We start from the raw sequence: 23,416 nt of genomic DNA on the forward strand, positions 1-23,416 counted from the left end.
ATTATTTAAAATAAACCTATGTAAACACATACCCTTATATAACTTATATATAAAAGACATATATATAAGTTTTATTTGTGTATACATAGATATAAATATGCACACGCACACACAAACACACACCCCTAACACAAAGCACAGAATGCACACATGGAAATACTGTAAATGATGCTGAACTGAAATCTAAGAATAGAATTAAAAAATTATTAGCAGGTTTAAAATTGAGTTAAAAAACTATTCAAAGTGTCTTTAATATTTATGTTCAAGTAAGGGCCAGAACGACCGTAGATTAGTACTGATAAAAAGAGTTGGCATTATTTCCCATATTATGCCAAAACTCATTAGTTATTTCTCAAGTCAAAGTCATTGTCATTTCGCCATCAGGGCACCTTAACATCTAGAAATATGTTTTAGGAAACAGTGATTTTAAAGATTTGGATTAACAAACAGTATTGTTTAGGCACCCTCAGTCATAAACTAACCCTAAAAACCACGCACACCCTAGAATATCAGAAGAGAATTAGTGGGACCCAGACATCCACATCCACAGTATTCAGTGACACAAACAGGTCTTCACAGTAAAAACGGCAATACTAGAGACAGGGGATGAAAAGGTGACACAGTGGTGGCCTATAAACCACCAACATTTACCAAGAGTGACTCTTCAGTAAACTTCTGAGATACCACATGTGCTCTGTATTCAGGAGATACAGAGCCAGGGGGTATTTCAGAGGTGACTGTGGGTGCCAGCCAGGTTTCAGTGGCAGCTAAAGCTATTGTTTACTTGTGCTCCAGGGTGACAACACACACCTCTAACAACACGGCAAGGATCGTGTGGGGTATTTAGTGTGGCTAAAAACCCTGGTACCAGTGTCTTATATCAGAACTCACCTTATTAGAATGCAAGTCTAGTGTACAAGCACCAAATCATTTTAGTTTAGCTGTTTAATGGACATTCATTATATAAATAAATAGCGATTTCAAAGACAGCTCTTAAAAAATAAGTTGTTTTTTTTTCCTTTTATCTTTTTTTTTTTCCTTTTAAAAGATTATTCACTATTTCTATTCTGATAGAAGACCCCGAAGGTTACTGGTACCCCGGTGTGTTTAGCCGTGAATCAGCACACACGCACACACACACAACTGAACATCTCACTGCTACATCAACAGCCTTTTAAACAGAGCCCCAGCTCTGCCACCAGGACCCGTACATCAGATATATTCACTTTGTGCATTTCAGCATCAGTATCACCACTCAAGTTCCACGTTTATCACAAATCAAGGTGGCCTTGAAGGTTAAGAACAGCCTGTTCCTCACCCCTTCTAATAAAGCCACAATTAAGTCTTGTAATTTCTTCGTTCTTCCACTGTTCAGCCGTGCAAATCCAGGCAGGTGTGCACACTGCAAAGCTGACTCCATTCTCTTCCAACCCCTCACCAGTCCGGCGTTATCACACAGAGACGACGACGTCGAGATAGAGTCTGTCGTAGGACTCGCGGAAGCAGAGGATGAGGAGCAGGCTGAGCAGACACGACCCTGGCAGGCACCAGTTGAACCAGGAAAACTCTGCAAAGCAGAAAACAGACCCAGCCTTAGAGTCATCAAACATGTTTAAAGCACTCAAAACTTTGATTGACGGTGGGTTTGAAGGAAATTGCGGTCTTCTATATGGTTAACATGGTCTCTGAGACTTCTCCATGGATGCCTTACATATATATGAATTTTTATATATCTACATATCTCTAACCAATGCCTCCAGCTAATATTAATCCTCCTTATTCAACCTGTCCATGGAAAAAAGGTCGGGAAGAAAAAAAAATCTATCACTGTTAATGGAGAATGAACCACTTCTGAAGACTCTACTCATTAGTTCTTTGATTTCTATGGATTGAAAACTAAAACAAATTAAAAGCATAAGAAGTAGGATTTGATTTTGAATCAAACCTGCTACACGGTTTGAGGAGGGAAAACCAATTCCTCAGAAGAAACTTGTGAGTAGCACGATCAATTCAATTTAAAACTAGTTGCACAAACAGCTCCTCAGAAGCCTCTTCTTAGCCGTTAGACATAATGTACTGCTCTTAAAAGCCTGTGTTCCACGTTCAAGAAATCCTGTTTTCTGATATTTGATGACTAATTAGCAATTTTAAGGTTTTTTTTAAAGTCCACCGCATTTTTTTTTGTAAATCTGTCAATTTACTGAAGAAACATTAATTTTACTTGAGATAGTGATTTATTCCTTTTAAAATTTCCTTTATTATCATTATTTATTTTTACAGAATCTAAACTCTCCCTCAAGGTCTGAGTTAATCGAAATCAAGAACTGAGCACTGCTGCTTTCTTAAATCTGTAATTTATGTTGCTAAAAGCAGCAGCATAATTTATATAACACAATACAAAGGACTAAATCAGAAAGCCTAAACAAAAAAATAAAAAAATTAAGCTTCCAAACCCAGTAATGTTCAACAACACCCCCTCATCCCACAAAACCCCTTACAGATTTCTTAGGCAGTGATCTTATTAAAACCTTAGTACCATTTTCCTAGGGTTAGAGAAGACCATGTTATGCAATGGCAGAAGTCAACAGGAAAAGGCTTTGCTACTGTTTTCCTTACAATACTTTTGCTTAATTGGATTAAACAGACTTTAACCTAAACACCCTAAACAAATTTAAGTTGCGCATCCTTCATGTCTTTTGTAACCCAGAATTTGTGGCAGCGGTGGCGCTAACGCATCCATCGCGTGAAGCTAAAGGTCGATTTGCTTTTGGTTTGCCTTGGAAGCCCCTGCAGAAAAGGCGAAGGAAACTGTCCAGGGCTGCAGCTTTGGGTCAGGGGCACAGCACTAGGAGGGAGGCTGAGCTTTAGGAAGCCTGATGTCTCCACCGCACTAGCTAGACCAAAGTCTTCCTGCACTGGAAACTTTCCAGGGCTTGGCTCCTTCACAGCCTTTGCAATATCAGAGTACGAGGAGGAAAGGAGAGAAATCGGAATTAAAACTGCTGAAGATTATCTGGACTAAAAAGCAAGACTGAGGGAACAAGATGAATTTGACTGAGTTCTGGTTTATCTGTAAGCTTCTTAAATCCCATTAGAAGATGTATTTGAATCAAATGAAAGACAAATGTTTAAGATCGTTATCTACCTTCTAAAGGATTTTTTTAATCAAAGGAGCCAATAGCACCCACTGGCATTGATCCCTCCCAGCAACCACGTGAGCTCTTGTGCTTTCGATCATTTGTGAAACTGCATCACGGAGAATGGATCATCCTAACCACAAATTACTTTTCACGTTTGTTTTTTCCTTCGAAGAAGTGAGGAAAATACTCCAAGGGTATGGATATACTAATTTCAGGTTTATCCTTACTTGCATTTACTGATACCTGCCTGCTAGAGAAAGAAATACTAGAGACAACAAATAGCTCCAAATACCCTGTTAAAGAGGGAAAGAGTTCACTTTACCATAATTCTTCAGTAAGAAATGAGACACTGCTTCCCCACCTTCAATTATTAATTCTGAACACTGGAAATTCTCAGAATATTCTGCATAATTTTTTCAACTCAGATATAAATGTTGGAAATAATAGTCTATGAGAACAGAGTTCACACCAATTAGTATTAATCATAAAAGCATTCTTTAAAATGTAAAGACTAAATATCACTCCACGTGAGGCTAGCGGGGATGGAATCCAGATTTCACAATGATGCAGCTCAATGACAGTAAAAAACCAACCAACCCAAACAAAACCAAAACCCAAACAAACAAAAAACCAATAACCAAAACAAACCACCCCCCACCCCAAACACCATCGGCACCAACAAAACCAAAAAAACTGCATTTCTCTCAGTTTGTGTTCTCAGACCACAACCTGCTTGCAGTTCCCTGGCAGAAAGACACATAAACCACGCTGAAAATTGTTCCCAGGCTGTAACCTTCATAATTTCAAGCACAGTTCCCTCTGAAATTTGTCAGTCTCCTCTTTGTTATAAAACATACCATCTTAAGTACACGCACTCATGATACTATGTAAGAGCCTGCAATTTCTAATTCTTCCAAAGCAAAACACTGCTTTACAAATCTTGCATCAAACGTTTACCACAACAACAAAATACAAATAAAAAATCTGCATCTTTCAAAACCATTAATAAAGACCATTTCCCGCTTAAAGCAAGATGGGTTCTTATTTCACAGTTTAGAGTAGTAATGTATATTATCGTCTACTAAACAACAAATTGAAAGTTATAATTGTGAATTATATGGAAGCAAATGATACTTGAGAGATGAGGAGAAAGTCTGAAGAAGGTGATCAAAATATCAAACAAAATACTGTTCTGCCTCAGTAGGCCACTAGATTATGTAAAGAAATTAGTATTTCACCTCTGAGCAGTTGTCAGGAGATGCTCTCTCCCCTGCAACGGGATGCCCAACCCACTGATCGGAGCTGAGCATCAATGGGGCATTTCTGCTCTGCCCCTCCTGGGCAACACAGTGATACCCCAAAGCATGAGACTGCATGAGCTTTATTGTGGTTCTGAACACGCACAGATACAAACATTATTAATGGTCATATTACCCAGGTCTTTATAAAAGTATGATGGCAACGTGTATCTTGATGGTTCCTGGCTACAAATTCTAAGTAGACTATGACTATACACATCATGCACTAAAGCATTTCATTTTTATTAGCGTGCATACAGAAAAGAACAATTAAAGTTCTTTTCCTTTGCTACTGTAATACATAGGGGGATTCAAACATTTGATTATTAACAGATATTGTAAGCGCAAATCCTGGTCTTCTTGGAGAAAGATATTTTCAAAGTAGCTTATATTTCTTACCTGTATGGTAAAATGTGAGGAAAAACAAAAGCACTCCCATAAACACATTACTCAAAAAAGTGACAACTCCGCAGGTAATTCCTTCTGGAACAGGGTAGACTGTCTCCACAAAGAGCTCAAAGAATATTGGTACGCTGCTGTTGAGGAATATACCCAGCAAAATGCAGGATGTGTACAGTGTAGCTATAAAAGAAACAAAACCAGTTATTAATTCCACGCCAGCATTTTTTTTCCTTATTCAGACTTGCCAAAAATACTAATACTTGAGTAACAGAGAAATGCACAAACTTATTTTTATCCTCTGTGTATCATGAAGTATATCATATCCCATGAGTTTTAGGCAGAATTAGGCATCAATTTTGAAAAAAAAAAGTTGTTATTATATTTTTTAACAGAACCCATGAAGACACATTCAGTGATCTGGAATTCATTTGTAAGTAAAACAAACAGACCAAAATTACAAATGCAAAACATCACCTACAGTTTGATTTACCTCTGAAATAGAAGAGAACCTGTTGTCCTACACATAATTAGGACAGCGAGTAATTAATGCACCAAATGGGAAACGGACATGAATTAACCCTTTCACTTGGCTCTAAAGGTCAAAACTAATTTTGCTTCTATTTTACAAATAAATGGTAATGATCTACCAGATATCTAGACATCAGTTTTCATCATGGCCTGAGCTGCAACACACTGGATCCCTTTTGGCTTCAAAAGGAAATGAAGGGCACCCAGTGCCTGGCAGGAAGGGGACGTATTTGATAATACAGATTATTCACCGCTGTACAACAAATTATTTTTATTGGATGAATCAATAGAAGAATACAAACACTTCTTCAGTACCCTCAGATATTTTGTTCTACAATTTCTGACACTACCAAATACTTTACAGTGCTTAGTATCTTGAGAGATGCTCAATATGCCCCTATCATCTACTAATAAACCTCTTACATCTATTTCTGAAAAAAAAGAAAACTTCAGAAGAATTTAGTACCTATTCAGAAATGTAAATAAGTCTTTGCTAAGTGATGTCTTGGGAAGGGGAAGATTTCCTGACCTGCGGCCCCAACAACCTGAGGTTACTGATCAAGTAGTAAATATAATGAAATTATTAAAAGGCTTTGGGGGAAAAAGAGGAAAAAAAGTCTGGAATATTTTCTGAAGCTTCCACCAAAAATGGCAAGAAAATGTAAGGGAAGTTTTTTCAGATGCAAATGTGTTACCAAGTCACAGGGAAATTATTTATAGCATCTTGTCACTGAAGCATGGTACAAATGCCTTAGACAATTTTTTTTTCGTATGAATATATATGTTTATATAAAATAGAAACTGCATTTTCAGTCTAATTTATGTTCTTCTGTCTTGGAAAGGGGAAAACTGAAAATTCTTTGCTTCATCTTCTGTTAAGTATTGCTCAGTCTCTCCATTGAAAAACTGTCAGGAAGCAGAAAACTTCCGGCTTAAAAAAAAATATCACTGTTTCTTAAAACATGAAGAATCATGGAAAAGAGATAAAGGCATTAAGAAGCAGAAAGAGCTATCTATCAGTTCCTCTGTTTGATGTGGTTTGCTTCCAATGCACAAAGACATATTTCTGTCTCTACAGAGGATTTGCCTGGACAGGAAAAAGAGGACAGAAGATTCAGCCAGAAAGATGATGATACAGATGGCACGACTTCAGGAGGGACAGCTGGTTCTTAATATACCAGAATGTTCTGAGTTGCTAAGAAAAAAAGGAAAAAAAAGAACAATAAACCATGATAACTTTTTCAGTTCTCAAATTCTCTTGCAGAATAAGAGTCAAAGAAATGGATGCCAGGTATGTTCAAGAGTTCTCAGAGGGAAAGGAAAAAAACCAAACCAGTATGAGGATGCTCTTCCTAATGGGCTCTTGCAGTTAACACTGAAGAATTGATTCCCTAGTTACAAGATCCATAGATCTTTGCTGCAAGCCCCCACCAGTATTTAAAATTTCATTAATCCCTCTTTGAATTCCTGTTTACCTCAAACACAACTGCATATTGCTCTGTCTCTACAGGATGTAGCCAGCAAATCCAAGCAATGAATTTGATATTTTTGTATTGGCTTGAGAAACCAGCACATACATGAAACAAACCTATCTCAAGACAAATGAACATCTTCACCTTGTTACACTCAATTAAAGGCATCTATAGATAACTACATATAGCTTCTTGATAAAATTCCCAAAACTTTCACCAAAGAAAAGATGATAGCCAGTAGTAATTTCTGTGTTAGAAACCCAAACAGTGAATATAGTCACGAAGTTGCTGAAAGCCATAATGAGCACCATCAAAAGCGAAGCTGCACAGAAAGCACCAGAAGCGACTCCTCTGCATAGAGAACAAAATCTCTCCCATAAACAGCAACAGCCAGGAAAGGGGAATCATGTGCCACTGAAAACAATCTCTAGACGTATAATTTCCAAAATCTTCGATTCACTTGAAGTGAAGGCAAAAATACGGCATCTTAGATTAGCAGCCATTTAAAAGATCAAGACTTCAAATTTTAGTCAATACACTAGATGCAAAAGTTTCCATTAAACAAACAGAAGCTTTCAAAATGAATTTGCTAGTTTAAAATACGCTAGTTGAATTACATTACATTGCTCATCACTTACTAAATTGTATTAAGAAGACTAGACTGTAAGCAAGTAAGCACAAAAACTCCATACTTTAGCAATTACCTCCTTACATTTCCTTGTCACTACAGCTTGCTTCGTCACACATTTAGCAAACCCACCCGCCGGCACACAACTCACACTTCTATACTACCACGAGCAAAGCAACCGCAGTGTTACCTGGTGTTTTCGCTGCAGTATTTATTACCTGTCTCATGTGTGTACTCTAAAAACTGCCAGCTGAACAGAAGTGACAAAACCTCTGCTGAGATCACAGATGATACTTCTAAAACAAGCTGTATGTATATGTACCCACATATTTGGAAACTAATAAGAGAAAACGTCAAGGCAAAAGCACAGGCAGAACACAGTGTCCAGCAGATGCCAATTTAAACTCTAAGATCGAATGGAAATGACAGCATTAGCTGGTAAACCTCAAAAAGCGGCTCTGAAAGTGAAGGAGATGTACACAATCTGAAAGCCCACAGGGTTCTCCCTTAATGGGGACATACTGTAGTGATGGAAAAATATTTTTTACTTCATATTTCTGTAAATCATCCAGGGTCTGCCTGAGTGCTGTACAAATAAGCTTATTCCATTAACTTGATGATTAAGTTATAAACGCAATTGGTCAACTAAACAGAAAGTCAAGGATAAAAACCGCAGTTTCAGAGAAATAACTTATAGGAAAAAGTCAAATAAGAGTTCAAAAGTATTTTTTCCTTTTATTTCTTACACTAAATAGCACACCTCAGATTCCAGCTCATGGGTAACAAGATACTGTAGCAGGGAGAATATAATCTATTAGCAGAGACCATTTACTTTGCATTACAGTGACCTTGCATTGAACGAACACAATTACCATGATTTTATGCTGTAGAAAAACAGCTGCTAAAGTTGCAACGAATGTTTTTTCAATTAAGACAATCTTGATGACAGTCATTGGAAATGAACATACGGATGTGAAAGTGCTGAAGGAAAAAAAAGATTTCCCAAGAAGCTAACATTATGTCCTAAAGCCTAACAAGCACAAACAACTAGCTTGGATAGGCATATGCTGGGGAAGTGTGTCATGCTATTAGTATATATATATATATATATATATATAAAGAAATTAAAAAAAATATCACTTGTTCTTAGGAAAAGGAATTAAGTGCTTATGAAGCTTTGCACAAAGTCATGTACTCAAGACAGTGGCAGCTGTGGACAGTAATAAATAATGGAACTGGGCTGGGTTTCTTTAAACGACTTTGACTGTTGTCATGTTTTCAAGATGTTTCTGTGAATTAAGCAGCTATTTCACAGGTTGGCCCACTGCAAAAAGATCAGGAAAGGCAAAACCCCCACCTGAAGCACAGCTGCCTCGCAGAACTGTTCCGAAGCGGCAGGAGGCTCAGACCAGGCTCCGATAGGTCATGTTCACGCTTGAGGTGTGAGGCAGCCCCTGCTATTCTCCCAGCGCTTGGTCTCCTCCTGGCCAGCAAGGACACGAGGAATGAAACGTGTCTTGACACCGGCTCTGGGGATGTGACCAGTCAGATGAAGCTGGGGACTGATGGCGATACCGTGACTTAGCACGAAGAGAAGGAGCAGTAAGAAGTTAGGTTGATTCCTGGCTTCTTATCCCCTGCAAGTCTTCAGCTACCAGATGGCAAATCCATGCCCATATCCCAGACACAGACTTTCTTATCTCCAAGCCACAAGCTGTGACAAAAGCTCTATACCAATTAAAAAAAAATAAAAAATCAGGAATTGGAACAGGGACGTGATTTAAATGATGGCGTGCACTTGGTGTCACCAGATGAGCTTGCAACACAGCAGAAGGAGTCTCAAGTATCTCTGACACCCAGACAAGTTCCTAGAACTTCCCAGGATGTTCTGCAGCATTTTCAGCAATTTACTCTTAGATTATACCATCATTAAATGTATAACTACAGACCCCAACCCGAGCCTAAACGCAATTAGTGGCAGGACGTCCACTGATGTAAATAGTTCTTATCAACCCACTGGCACGTACACTTTGGCTGATTTTAACAAAGAATATGAAATATTACTATTTCTTTTTTGCGGATAACTTTACAAAAGAAATGTAGACACTCCAGAGCAGTATCAAGTGCTGGCAGGTGGTACAGTATCTTCTTCCAAAATCCTTTGCCAGAAACTCTTGAACTCTGTACATTCTGTAACAGTTCTCTTACACAAACCGAGCCAAGACTCCCAGAAATTTCATATGGATAAACAGGAACGTAAATACAACTGAACGCGTTCTCTTGGGTGCAACACACATTTGAAAGTGAAATCTACAGGGATCTGGTGCATTTTGTTATTGCCCATTAAAACAGCATCCCAAATGCCAAAATGAAAGTATAATGCCTCATGCGGATGGCTGTTTTGGTGACTTTAGCACTTCAATTTCCCCACAAATTATCTAAACAATTCAAAGTTAGTTCCTATCAAACTCTCTAAACTTCCATATGATTTAATTCTTGCTATTGGTCATGGTAAGAATAGTCATGGAAGAAGTCCTCCTTAATTTGTCCATGAGAAATGTGACTCCCTCAAGGTAAGACAGTAATTTTTACTATAATTCACTTATAGGAACAAAAAACCTAAGAGAAGGATGTCCCTGTAGTGCAGTGCAATATGTTTCATTGCCTGGATTTCCATTCCAGCATGCACTGATCAAATTCTTATCAAATACTTATCTCATTATATAGTTATGAAAGTAACCAAAAATCTGATCAAACTGGATTTGTTCTATACAGTTCCCAAGAGAAAAGCAAGTGGAACTTGCTTTGAAAGCAAAGCAATCACTTTGGAGAACTAAAAAGTGAAGAAATTACTGAGTAAGCCATGAGCCTCAAAAAAAAAAAAGGGGGGGAGTGGGGTTGGAAATCATACAATATTTGAGGCTTGCTATCAATAGATATTTAAAATGGCCAGATTTATATATATTTATCCCTGTAATGTTCCTCCCAAATTCCAAGAACTGTACACTATTTAACACTGGGTTTTAAAACTGTTTTAAAATAAACCCCTTAAATGAGTTCTTTAAGCACTATTGTATCTGTGGATTTACAGAAGCCTTCAGGAAGACAAATGTCATTATTCCCATCTTATGAGTGGGAAAAGCACAACAGGACTTGGGGTAATGATTTGCCCACAGCCACAAGCAGGTTAATGCTGAAGCTACAAAAATAAATGCTTTCAGGCCACTGTTTTATCCTCTGGGTCCCCCTGCCTTATACTTACCAAGCACACCTTGTATACAGTAAAGAAATTAAACTCAAAGGATAAAACAATCAGTATTGAATAATTAACATCTCTCTTTTTCAATACTGTGCTTCGCAGATGATGGCAGGAGACAGATGTGTTTATAATGTTCAGTCTGTGGAACCTGAAAATAAAGTGTAGGCTGCTTAACCTAAATATAATTACCAACCCCTGAAGTTGCCACCATATTCAGAGTATCTGCCACGCAGCACTAGAAAAGATTTTTTAAAGCAACGTTTTGCTGAATGTACTGATAAATATTAGAATATTCTTGATATGCTAAGCTGAAAACATTCAATCTGAGCTGTGAGCAACCAGCATTGCATATTAATTTTTGGAAAATGCTAGTATTTGTATCCAGGGATACTACCAGCAATACAAAGTGGAAAGATACTGAAACTGGCATTACGATGCCTTACACAATTGTTTTGGGTCAAAGTATCCCATTGTACATAAATTCACATAATGAAGTTCAGTACAAAGCAAACTAACAATGGACTTGGCACAGAGAAACAGATCAGCAGCTGCATTGGGAATTCAATGGAGAAAACTATTCTAACGCCTGATGTGTACATAAAATCGTCTTTGAAACTTGCTGGAAAATGCAAATAATATACATTAAAATTAAAATTTCTTAGAAGAAAATTCAAGCTTGCTTAAAACATAAAACGATTCCAGAGTCAAGGGATTTTCAGAGCTGTGATTAGCTGATGAGAGGTGTTTTAGACAGATGATATAGTAGCTATGATGGCACTGTATCATTATTTTGCCTTGCTTTCTTTTTTTTTTCCCCCACACTGGCAGTTATAGTTCATACACATGAGTCTGAATATACTTTTTATAAAATCTTTTGGAGATACATTAAGAAGTCAGCAAATGACAGAAAACTTGTCTTGGCAGGAGTTAAAATGGGGCATATTATGATAATGAAAGAGCAATGCAGGCATTACACAAGACAAACAATGCTAAACAGCATCATGTAAAGAAAACACAAAGCAGTCATTGATTTTTAATAACTGCATTAAATGTCTCCATTTTAAGTAATTACATTTTGTAGGAAATATCTTTAAATGATGTTGTGCCTATTTACAAGGAATTAGGAGAGTATTATACTAACACGTGCAGGAAAAAACATTTTGCCATGACCATTTTTTCAAATACAGTTCCTCCCCCAATATTTAAACCAGATCTCACTCCAAAGAATTCTGATTAAAAGAGGGAGGGTGGTTTGTTTCTATTTTAAAAACAAATCTTTAGAGATTTTCTTCCCTTCCGTTTGGGGTGAATAACTGCCCAAACTCTCATCTTTTTAGCATTTCAAAAGCTTGCTTCCATGCAAACGTACCTACCTGACTGCTCAGTCTGGAGACCAGGTGGGAGCCTGGCAGAGCATTTTCAGAAGAGAAGAAGGAGCACATATGCCATACAATGTTCACACGCTAAAGCAAAATACTAGTTTTGGAACTGGGGAAACGACTGGCAAGGTCTACCTATGGATGCAAACTCGATTCATGGATCAAGAAGCTGTCAGGTGAGATGAAGAGGATGACAATGTTCTCTAGCCAGCCTTCATCTCTAGGGTGAAGCCTGCCTTAATGCCCGAGCCAGTACCAAGACTCCTACCTCATCAAAACGACTGTCCTGTCCAGCAGCCCATCAGGTCATGTGGATATTTCAGTAGTTTCCAGGTATTGCTGAAGATGGCAATGCTTATGGTTTTGTAGGGTTCAAGAGAACAATGCCAGAGGCAAGGCAAGAGAGGAGGGGGAGGCCCCTCATGGAATGGGAGCTAGATGTTTGGAAGGGAAAATCTCCTTGCAAGATCAAATGTACAACCCCACAAGCTTCCACAACCCTAAGTGCTCTGCCTCAGCAGCTGAGTATTGTTGAAAGTGTAGACTGAGATCCAACACTGGCTCCGTAGCACTGACAAGCCTAACATTTGTGCTCTTTGCCACAGGACAGGAACAAGTTGAGGACTGTACTCACGTTTTGGCAACATCAAACCCCATTGCCCGCAATAACACAACAATCCCTGCTTTGCAGCAGCTATTCAGTGATGCCTGGAAAGTAGCTCCAGGATACAAAGCGTTCCATGGACCTCTACTACAAAAACAAACAAACCAACCCCAAACAAAACCACAATGATGGCTGCATTTGTTCTGCACATCTTCCAGCTCTACAAAAACACACAGAGGACAATTACCTGGAGGTCCATACCTGGAGGTCCACTGTCAGCACTGAGCATGCAGAGTGACTTCCACCTTAACCAGCCACCTCAAATCACTTACCAAAGCTGCCAGCCCGTGGCCTGCATCTGACCCCTTACATTTATACTCTAATATACTCTACATCTCAAACTTTTAATTAAAAGAATAAAAAAAAAAGTTCATCCAAATCAATTCAAATGTACCGTTTCTCCCAATTACTGTGGAATGCAGAGGTTATCACCATATTGCATCATTACATTGAGGAATAATCTAGCATGAATTTCTATAAACTAGCTTAAATAGCTTGTGTGTTTTCATCCATACGAGCATATTTCATAAAGATATAGCACTGCTTTTCTGTGCACAAGTTTCTAAATTGAACAGGCACATTACATCTATTTTATATGAACTTTTAATGAGAAAAGGCTGATAGGAAGCCCCCTCCGCCTACCGATGAAATTTAAACATTATGACACAGAAGAAAAAAAGAGATCTTATCTGGTAGCAGCACATTAGGCCCTGATGCTTTAGATTGCCTTTTTTGAGGAATGCATCATATTGCTGGCATTTCTATCCAAAACAAGCTTGTGTTTTATAAAACAGGGTCCAGCATTTACAGTGACATATATAAGAACAGCACAGATAGAAAACTCCAAAATATAATTTACAACTGAATCTAAGGAATCATCCATTTTAAAAGAAATGATAACTGTATGAAAAGAACAACCCAACCCCTAGATTTTTATCAAAGGATATTGGTTTAGGATACTTTATATCAAACCCCAAATACCTTAGGTACTTTTCTGTCCTGACAGTGGATCACCTTTCCCAAAAACCCACATGCTATAAACAAGTAAGGATTCTTCTAGAATCTATGTTGCATGCTGAGTGCTTTAGAAAACATAAAATAAAGTCAGACACAGAGCTCCATCAGTTTTGTTTTGGATCACTGATGAGTGCATATATAATGACTTTCACCTTGTGAAACCTCACCACTTCATTCTTATGCATAGACTTGAAGGGACATTTATGTGTTTGGCTTGTTGCATTAATTCAGAGGATAGAGTTACTGTAAAAATTTACATTACTGCAGGCTTGCAGTGATGAAGAAGGCAAGCACAAGAAATAAGTTTTTGTTGCATTTATTTCAGATTTGACGGAAAAGGAAAGTGTAGTCATTTGGTATGACAATAGCCACCACGAAATTTGATTTGTTTGTTGATTAAATTTTCTTTAAGCAGATTTTTTTTAAGCTGAAATTTCAAGATAAATCACAAATCTGACCTATCCATCCAGATGGTGTTCCTCCTGAATTGATCATGTATTTCAATTTGCTGTACCCACTTTAGTTTATAGTTGTGGCATATGCAATGCACCAAGGGCACTTACTGAAACTCAAAGTTAATTTGAGTAAAACAGTATTTTATATACTACTCTCCACACCAAACTGTTTATTAAGAATGGAGAAAAAAAAACAACTTTCATTTCTCCTATAATGCACAAACTTGCTTATAACGAAGATGGTTCTTTATTTAAAATGGATTTACAGAATTCTTTAATAAAAAATATTTTTTAAAGCCTTGACGGCTTATTTTTACTGTAACTCATTACTCTGTTGGAGGTCTTGGAATCACGGGTGGGTCAGTCCTCTGGTGCAGATAGTAGGGTGAAGGACAGATTTTTAAGAACTAAGCGGTGCTAATTTTCAGCTAATGGTAGAGCTCGCTGGCAGCTTCAGCAGATCCCTGAGTGTTGAGTGTTTCCCCCACTCCTGCCAACAGCTTCTTCTCATCTTTTGAAGACACAGACTGAGTTAATTTTGGGCTGGAAGAGTTCCCTGAACCTGCATGCAGGTGCAATAAAGAGGAGAGCACAGCCAGGGATAGATTTTGATGGCTGAAAACACTACAGGTCACTTTGGTTTGAACTGCACCACGTCTTTCCAATACTTAATGTAAGCTTCAAGCCTTAAATTCTGAGACAGGTCACCATTTCTTATACGCAACACTACTCCCATTCATCTGATTTTTCTTGGTTTATTTCTCGCCTCTCTTATTCCAAAACACTCAAATCAGAAAATCATTCAGTCCCCAAATCAATTTCAAATGTATATTCTGTGTTCTTAATACTGGGTTTTGTAGTTTTTAATCTTCTTATGAAGTTATTTAAAGCTGGTAAAGACATTTCAGATTCCAGAGTTTTTCTAAACCTTTTTTTTTCTGTCTTGATAAACTGCTGCATTACTAAAGATACCAAACCAGGTTATAAGGTAGTTAACTTAGGACTGCAAATATTTGCCTGCAATAGCAATTATAAATCATAGGAATTTACCTGTGGTTAAAGGCAGATGAGTGACAGTAGTTAGACAGGTGAGAGTGAACCAGGTCGATGCTAATGTTGCTCCAGATAAAAGCAGCAGCAGTATAAACTTCAGCATGCCCCTGATAAAATCTGCAAATCTAAAATAAAAACACAGATCAGAACAGTATAAATGCTGATTTTCATATTATTTAAATGTAATGCTTGACAATTAATTCAGTATATCCTATTAAACTTTTTGGAGACTATAAAAACAATTTAAAAACCATTTCTCATTTTCAGAAATAGAAAAAAGGTGTTTTTATAGCAGGCTGATATTTCCAGCTGTCAAGCTGAAGAGGCATAGAATTTTTAGCTGTCAGAAAATAACAACCAAACCAGAACAATTCTCAAGGCATGAATTGAAAACACTTGGTATACAGGAAGGGTTGTTTTTTCCTTCTGCATTTGTTGGACACACCATCACACCACTACTTACATCGCTGTTTTGTCAGCGTTTGCCAGTCTCCCTTGGCAGACACGCTGCTCAATTAGCATGTGAGGAGGCTGCTGCATTTCATTCAGGACACAGTTAAGTGTCAAGATTCATTCCTGCGGGAAATGACAAAACTCGAACCACCAGAATCCCTAGATAGAAGATGACAAGGAACAGGTTCTGAACCCTTGGATGCCTTGGCAATGGAGCTCTGGGTGGCTTAGGCAAAGGAGGAATTCTGCACGGGGGGTCACTGCTGGTGGCTGGTTTGGGTTGAAACGTTTCAGAAAGCAAGAGCTCAGTGCCCCTCCTCTCCTCAAGCCCCAGGGAGAGGCTGGGGGAGGACAGCCCCACCAGCCCTTGGGCACTCTGGCTGTTACACAGAGGGAAATACGGTCTTTATACCACCTGATGGTACAACTGCTTTTTTCATCTTTTTTTTATTTTTTTTCTTTCAAGGAGACACAATGCTTTGGGCAGTGCTCACATGGCACAATTACCAGTGCAACTGCTCTTTTCAAAAGGGATTTCAGCACAGCTACTAAAAAAGATGTATTAGAAAAGGCAGTGTCATTTATCCACTAGTAATTTTCTATAATTTCCTGCTTCGATGACGCGATTTTAGGCCAGATGGGTTAGGTATGTATGTCTAAAGAATGTCTTCTGCCCTCATAGCCTCCTACCTCGATTAGGCTAACGGCAGCACGATCCATCTAGGCTGGTCCATGACGAAATCTGTCCCATCTGTTCAGCAAACTGCCTTCTCTCCCCTTACAAACATCAGCTTACAGGCAGATACCGCACAGCTTACTTGATGAAACAGATAATGCTACCAACATTTTAAGAACTAGGAAGCCTCGCTCTACACATACACCATAGGAGATGTACAAGTAATCCAATAAAAAAAATAAATAAAACCCCCACTTCTTTCCTCTTATTTGGATTCTCCCCGTGCTTCAATTCCACATTGAATTTAGCAGCAAGTAATTCAATAAGCAGTAGAGGAAGACCAATGCTGCATATAATCTTAAAAGTTTACGACTGCAGTGTTCAAGTGGCTTATGCATTAATCTCTAACAGCCAGAGGTTAGCTGCTACTGTTGTTTTTTTTCTGACAATCCACATCTAGCAATCAGGATCACTTCTTCTCAGTGGTTTACCAGTTTCTTTAATTATTCTTTGGGATCACTGGGGTCAAAATCAGCAATTTTAGAAGCTTCTCAGAAGCATCTCAAAATACAAACTTTTCGCTCCTTCCACAGAGAGTCCCCGCTTTGCCTGCTGGCAAACATCACTATCCCTCTCCTTACAGGCAAGAGCACTTATGTATATTCCATCTAACGGAACAGTGTGAGAAATACCAGCATTCAGAGAGGGACACTCACAGACAACAGGCCTGGAAGGGACCTCTAGGGGGTCTCCCATCTCTCTCCTACCGCCAGGGATACGTGGGGATGGGAGGATGATCCGCAACTAAATCATCCAAGATAGTTAAGTGGAGCAAATATCTACCTTTACTGAGCAGCTGCAACTCTCTTTGACACAAAGACCCTGGTTGGGGTGTCAGTTGTAGCAGTGCACTCCAAGGAGTTCTTAGATATCACAGGACTCCAGAAGGGTCAAATACAAACTTATAGGGTTATCCAGCTACTGAATTCAGCCAGCAACAGAAATAATGGGGAAAAATAACACAGCAAACTAGCCTGAACTTGGTAATCGAGGGACTACCACTTCTTGTCTGGTTACAGGAGAATAAAGAAAACTGTATATCTAGTCAACTCTTCAAAATACTTGTTTCAATCAAAAAAATGAGAGAAATCATTTTTATCCTCTGACCCCAGTATCTGCTTTCAAAACCCTCCGTTCTATTTAAATCCTTCTTCATCATGTAGCATGCAAAGGGATGTCTGCAGCTGCTAAAAAAGCAGGCACACCGGGAGAGAAGGTGTACACCTACCCAGACACAGACCTCTGAGCCTACTGCTGCTCGCAGTCTCCTGCAGCCCCGCAAATCCAGCCCCAGGCTGGATCCTACAGTTAAAATCACAAACCCGCGTTGCTGACAACACTGGCTGTTGCTAAGGAAATTATCACCATGTCATAAAGTTTCAACATTTTGACTACGCTGCAGGTTTAAAGCAGGAAGAAAAGTGGAGCTGTGGAGGACAAAACCTCAGAAATATCTATGATCATTAGCAAATGTGGCAAAAAAAAAAAAATCTGAGAAAAGGGAATGGATTTATGTTTCCATGCAATGATATGAAATGCTGCTCTTTGACACTGCTTTTCTTCAAACCAGTACCATTTGAAAGCTGTCAGCAAAGGGTACAGCACCTGCCAGCTGCCCAAAATAGCCCAGGCTTTTCAATCATAAAAATGCATCACACAAATTAGCTAAACATACATAAGTTCACAGCAACTGGGATATCAGTGGGTGGAGAGCAGGAGGATTTATGTATTGTGCTGAGGAAAACTTGCACCATTTTGAAAATGAGATAGAGAAACAAATTTCCAAACTGAGCATTACTTTAAATACAGATGATTTAACACATACTCTGATGTGCAGGACCAAATGCTCCAGAGCAAGGCTCAGGTTGTTACAGTTCTAAATGGTAGAATCTGCACTGACAAAAATTGAAGGAGCAAATTCCTAAATTGCACCTATTTTGCTTTGATAAATTAGCAGAAAAAAAAATTAGTAAGAAAACCAAACCAAAAACAAACAGCTTCTTGAGAGATGGTTAAGGGAGAGAGCTGCTTGCTTGGCAAATCACAGTTCTGACACTGAAATACATCAACTTGTCAGCTTTGACAAGAATCATTACTTAATTTTCCTAATTACAACTTTCAGCAGATTACAGTCAGACTCGTCATTGATTCATCCCTACACAGATAAATGCTGAATAGGCCTAGGAGGGAGAGTCATCCATCAGGAGTGACAAATCACCTCCTCCCTCCCTTTCTGTATGCAAACCCTCCCGTTTGAACTGAGCATTGCCCAAGTTAGAAAGACATATTTGGAGATGGACTGTTGGTATTTTTTTTAATTTACTCAAAAGCAAGGCTCCGAATGCTACAAAATACTGGTATTCAACAAGGTTTGAAATCCATTTTGAAGCAGTTAAAGAGCCTGTCAGCATTTCCTGAAACTGAACCTAGGCATCACACTAAATAAATTAATCTACCATAAAGGTTGAGATTTGCGTGTTGGCATTGAGTCAGCAGATTCTCTCGTAACAAAGTTAAGCGAGCTGCTAAGGGTGCCCCTCTACTATTGCAATGTTGCAAATATACCAGAGATTAACTCATGATGGAAAAAGATCAAACTGGTAGGCTACCTGCTTCAGCACGCAACCTGCTACAGCATCTCTCTCACTTACCGCAGCTGGTTTTAAACATCTATTTCTCTTGGAGACAAAACCTCATTTCTGAGCTTAGCTAATCAAAAGCAACTCTTTTTAGAGGAAACCAGGGTGTAAACTTTGTTTCAACAGATTTAGTCCTTCGGCCTGCATCTGGAGCAGAGGGAGGGAAGTGTTTGTTCCTTTTCCCTAGGTCAGGAGTTTTCTCCTCTCCCTCCGCCGCAGTTGCTAGGCAGCCTGCAAAATGTCAGGATGAGAAACCTCACATCTCTTAATGCATCGTGTACTCTGATGATGCAGAGCAAGTGAAAAAAAAAGAGAGCTGCAGTTTCTGTCCTAAAAAGATGCCTCTCTGGGTCCACAGTCCCACAGTGACCGCAACGATGACAGACCCCAGCACTTGCGCTAAGCTTGTTGCAGAGCTGGAGTCTGAAGAGTTGGACACAGAGAAGCCAGGATGGCACTTAGATGTCCCAATGCAAGGGGAACATGCAACTGGTTTTAATCAATTTTATAAACTCACTGCTCGAGTACCTCCTAAAAGACCTTCTCCTTCCTTCACCTATTTTTTTTTTTAAAGGGAACCTCAATGAAAAGAAAGCGGCATCCTTTTGGATGGGCATTCCTTGCTTTCCTGCTCCCCTTATCATCAGCATTCATGATGACCAGAGAGAGCTGTGTCTGGTTATATAAAATGTGTAGGTATAACCATACTGCCTATGGCAGAGTAACTTAAAATAGGCTATACTGGAATTCAGAAATCTGGCCAAAATGGGCCCAGGCTAATCTGTCTGTGGAGGAATATAACATTATTGTGGGCAGGCTGCCTGTGCTACATTCCAAATACTCCTTTGGGAATCAATATGTCCAAAAGTGTTGATGGAAGGAGACAGACACTAATTTTCTCAATGCTTTCCAAATGGATTCTCTCTGCTACCAGCCAGCTGAATTCACAAGAACTGTGTTTAAAAGCAGCATACAGGAAGCTCTGGTCAGGACTAACAGTATGACTTGCTGAATTGAGCCACACACATGTGAAATTCTCAACCCCCAGTGACCACTAGCATGGAATATACAAATCATTGCTTTAAAAGAAACGCATCATAACCCCAGAACAATGCTTTTTCCATATCAAGTATCTACAAGATGAGAGAAAACAAGTTATGTTATTAAGAAGATCAGCTAAATGACAATCACAGTTAAGGAAATGGAAAAGGACATGTAATTATTCCTACCTTGCCATTGCTATGCCAACAACACAACCTCCAACTATAGACCAAAATCCAATCCAGCCTGCATCTACCTGACAAGAAAAAAACAACAACAAAACATATAGAAATGTGTTAAAGCTGAGAAAATAAGATGATAAGATGTTCCTTTCAAAAAAAAAAAAAAGGTGTGCAGGAGCTGCAAACTGCTGGCAACAGCCCCTGACAGCAATTTGAATTTTTCTAGGATATTCAAAAGGAAATATATTCACTACAAGAAAGTATGGCTAAGTAGCCGATGCCCTGAATGTGACCTCTCTTTACAGAATCTGAGTAATGTCCTCTGGATTTTTATATTAATAATACTCTGTATCAAAAGCTTAGAATCCTCTTCTCCCCACTTCATCTTTTCCACCTGGTAAATATTATTTTCTTTTACTAGAGGTGCAGCAGCCAACGATACTCCTGTTTGTTTACCTGCCTCTTCCTTCTTGTCGAAAAGTGTGTACAGTTCTGAAAATACACATCGTTGGTGGAAAGGCAGCAGTGAGAATCGTGACAGTTTGGGATGCCAAGGCTACAGATTATTTTGTTTAAAATTTCAGGAGAAAAGCACTCTGTATGTACTAATATCATAAAAACCTGATAAAATTGTGTGCTTGTACAAAATAAAAACATGCCACTTACAAAACAGCTGCTGATTATCAGCCAGGAGATACTTACTTGGCTTACATGAACTGGCGTTAATATCAAATCCAGAACACCAGACCAGCCAGAGAAAACACCCAATGGTATAGCGTAGGCTAAAGCAATCATCAAGAATCGGAAATTGCTGTTGAAGACAAAACATATGCAATTAGCTGCAGCTTATATACTAGAAATTGCACTAAGATTAGCTGCTACAGTTAATGACACCCTAGAATCTGTATTTTGCCCATTGAGAAAAATAGCACAGGTCTGAAGGAGAATTGAGCCAGGAAAACCAAGACAGGCATCTGGCCATGTCACCGAAATTCTAGTGGCTGAGATGTTACTGCCTTAGCACTGGGATAATACAAAAGTCGGTGTCTTCATGTAGTTCAAAGATTTTTGTAACGTGCTGGGCTCATATGTTTCTCATTTCCACAAGCAATTCTTCTCCATTTGCATGGGCAGCCTACTTTCACCTAAACGCATCTTAGGAACAATAAGCACTAAGTTAAATGACAAAAGGCATATTTCAATAATAAAATCAGACATTCCTACTTTTTGAACTGTACTTTTATAAACAAAACAAACAAAAAAACAACACCAAAATTGGTTCAGTTCTCTTCATTTTGGTGAAAGGCAGGGTGAGCTCTGGGAATGAGATGGGTACGGTTGCAAGAGTGGAAAATTTTGATAGTTTGAACTGTCAAAAAACAGACACAAGTATAATATTCTGCTCAAAATAGTTAATGCATTTGTTTTTCCCTCCCAATTAAAATTACTCAACCTTTAGTATTCAGTGAAGACGAAGCAGTCAAAGCTGTATCATCATCTCCATTGTACACAGCTAAACAGGAGTTGGCAGACAAATACCACTACCAATTTCTCCCACCCACCCACCAAAACCAAAAGCAAATGCGAAATCTTTGCTAAGAGACATCCAACTTTTCCTTGAAAATGTTTCGATTTGGGAATAAAACCAGAAAATACACTTTGGATACTGCAACACTGATATTTTAAAGTTAAGAGATTTCACTGTGATTCCAAGGCTATCCCACAGGATATCTGCGTAACCACAAAACGTGGCTCCCCCCCATTCCCAAACAATTTATATAAAATTGATCCGGATCAGTGCCAGCTCTTTGGCATGCAGCAGCAATTTGATAGCACACAGTCACGAAAGCCAAGAGGTAGGGAAAAAGCTTCAAATACTCTCCAAAACACTCAGAGGTTTGCAGCTTTCACTGTTGTACTCCCCTAGAAAATCCACGCACAGCACACCAGCCAGTGTTTTTTTGCACTGTTCTTTTTCACACATCCTCTTCTTGAATAACACATTTCTATCACATGAACATATCCTTCTCTTTCAATATCTTTCATGTCAGATTTATTTTTTAATGCAAAGAAAAACAACTTCCAAACTTTCAGCTCTTGCACACACTGCTTGTATTTCTCTGAATGCTAAAGCATTTGCTGTCTTCCTGACATTTTTTCCTACTTTAATATTACCATACTCTTATCCTAGTCTATCTTGTATCAACTTGGCATCTATTAAGGCAAGCTTTCTGCTGCTATTTGATATGTAAAAGCTAATTCAGTTTCTGTAGAATAAAATAAAAAGGGAAGTCCGTGCCCTTTTTGCATGGACATTATGCAGCCATGTCACAGACTGCAAAAGGGAACAAGTCTGAATGCACTCTTCCAGAATAACACTTGCTTGATATTCAAAATCTTTGGCTATCTGAACCTCACCTTCACTAAAGAGCTGCTTTGGGTGGGATCCCACGTGGGACAGCTGCTCTGTGCCATGTCCAACTTCTAGTCCCAGTACTAGAGAACCAGCCATGTCACGACATCCTGCAGTGACAGAGGCTGCTCCAGAATAAGGTGACCAAGAGAAAGTTGCATGGCAGTGACAAAACAGCACTGATCATCAGATGCCACTCTGTCCCCTTGTCCAGCAATAACTAGCATTGACTACATTAAGTGCTAAAGCTATTTGAAACATACATCCTAAGTAGCAGCTCCGCTTTTCATTGCTCCAGTCACTTGTATTTGTTTTTGCAATTTTGCAGTTGCTCCACTGGAAATAGAAAAACCTACACTGTTTTCCATCATATCAGCCCTTATGACAGGACATCAGCATCAGTCTCTGGTAAACCATTCTGCTGGAATACAAATTGGCTTTTTCTTCTGATTTTTCAGAAAGCTGCAAAATGCCACCAAAATCCATGAGACAGGCTGGTTCAGAGGGGAGCCCCGTCAAAGTCAGGTGCCATGTTCAGAATGACTTTGACAGCGTCTGTTAACATCAGGCACATTTTGAGCAGTTTCCATCACTGGATGGTGATGTCATATTGAAGTTTCATTAAAGAAATAATGATGCACAAATACCCTATTACAA

General features: G+C 38.9%; 1 protein-coding gene across 1 annotated transcript in view; it reads right to left on the reverse strand.

The window, feature by feature from the left end:
• Positions 1-1,217: 1,217 nt before the first annotated feature.
• Positions 1,218-23,416, reverse strand: part of SLC49A4 (solute carrier family 49 member 4) — a 63,508-nt gene continuing 41,309 nt past the window's right edge. Inside the window, exons 5-9 of the mRNA XM_065070529.1 lie at positions 21,049-21,157; positions 20,353-20,420; positions 15,293-15,420; positions 4,838-5,020; positions 1,218-1,567 (exon numbers count right to left, since the gene is read on the reverse strand). Coding sequence (XP_064926601.1) covers positions 1,452-1,567; positions 4,838-5,020; positions 15,293-15,420; positions 20,353-20,420; positions 21,049-21,157 — 604 coding nt within the window. The 3' untranslated portion in view covers positions 1,218-1,451. The remainder of the gene's footprint in view (positions 1,568-4,837; positions 5,021-15,292; positions 15,421-20,352; positions 20,421-21,048; positions 21,158-23,416) is intronic.

This window comes from Columba livia, chromosome 7 (assembly GCF_036013475.1).
Source record: "Columba livia isolate bColLiv1 breed racing homer chromosome 7, bColLiv1.pat.W.v2, whole genome shotgun sequence".
Lineage (NCBI taxonomy): Eukaryota > Metazoa > Chordata > Aves > Columbiformes > Columbidae > Columba > Columba livia.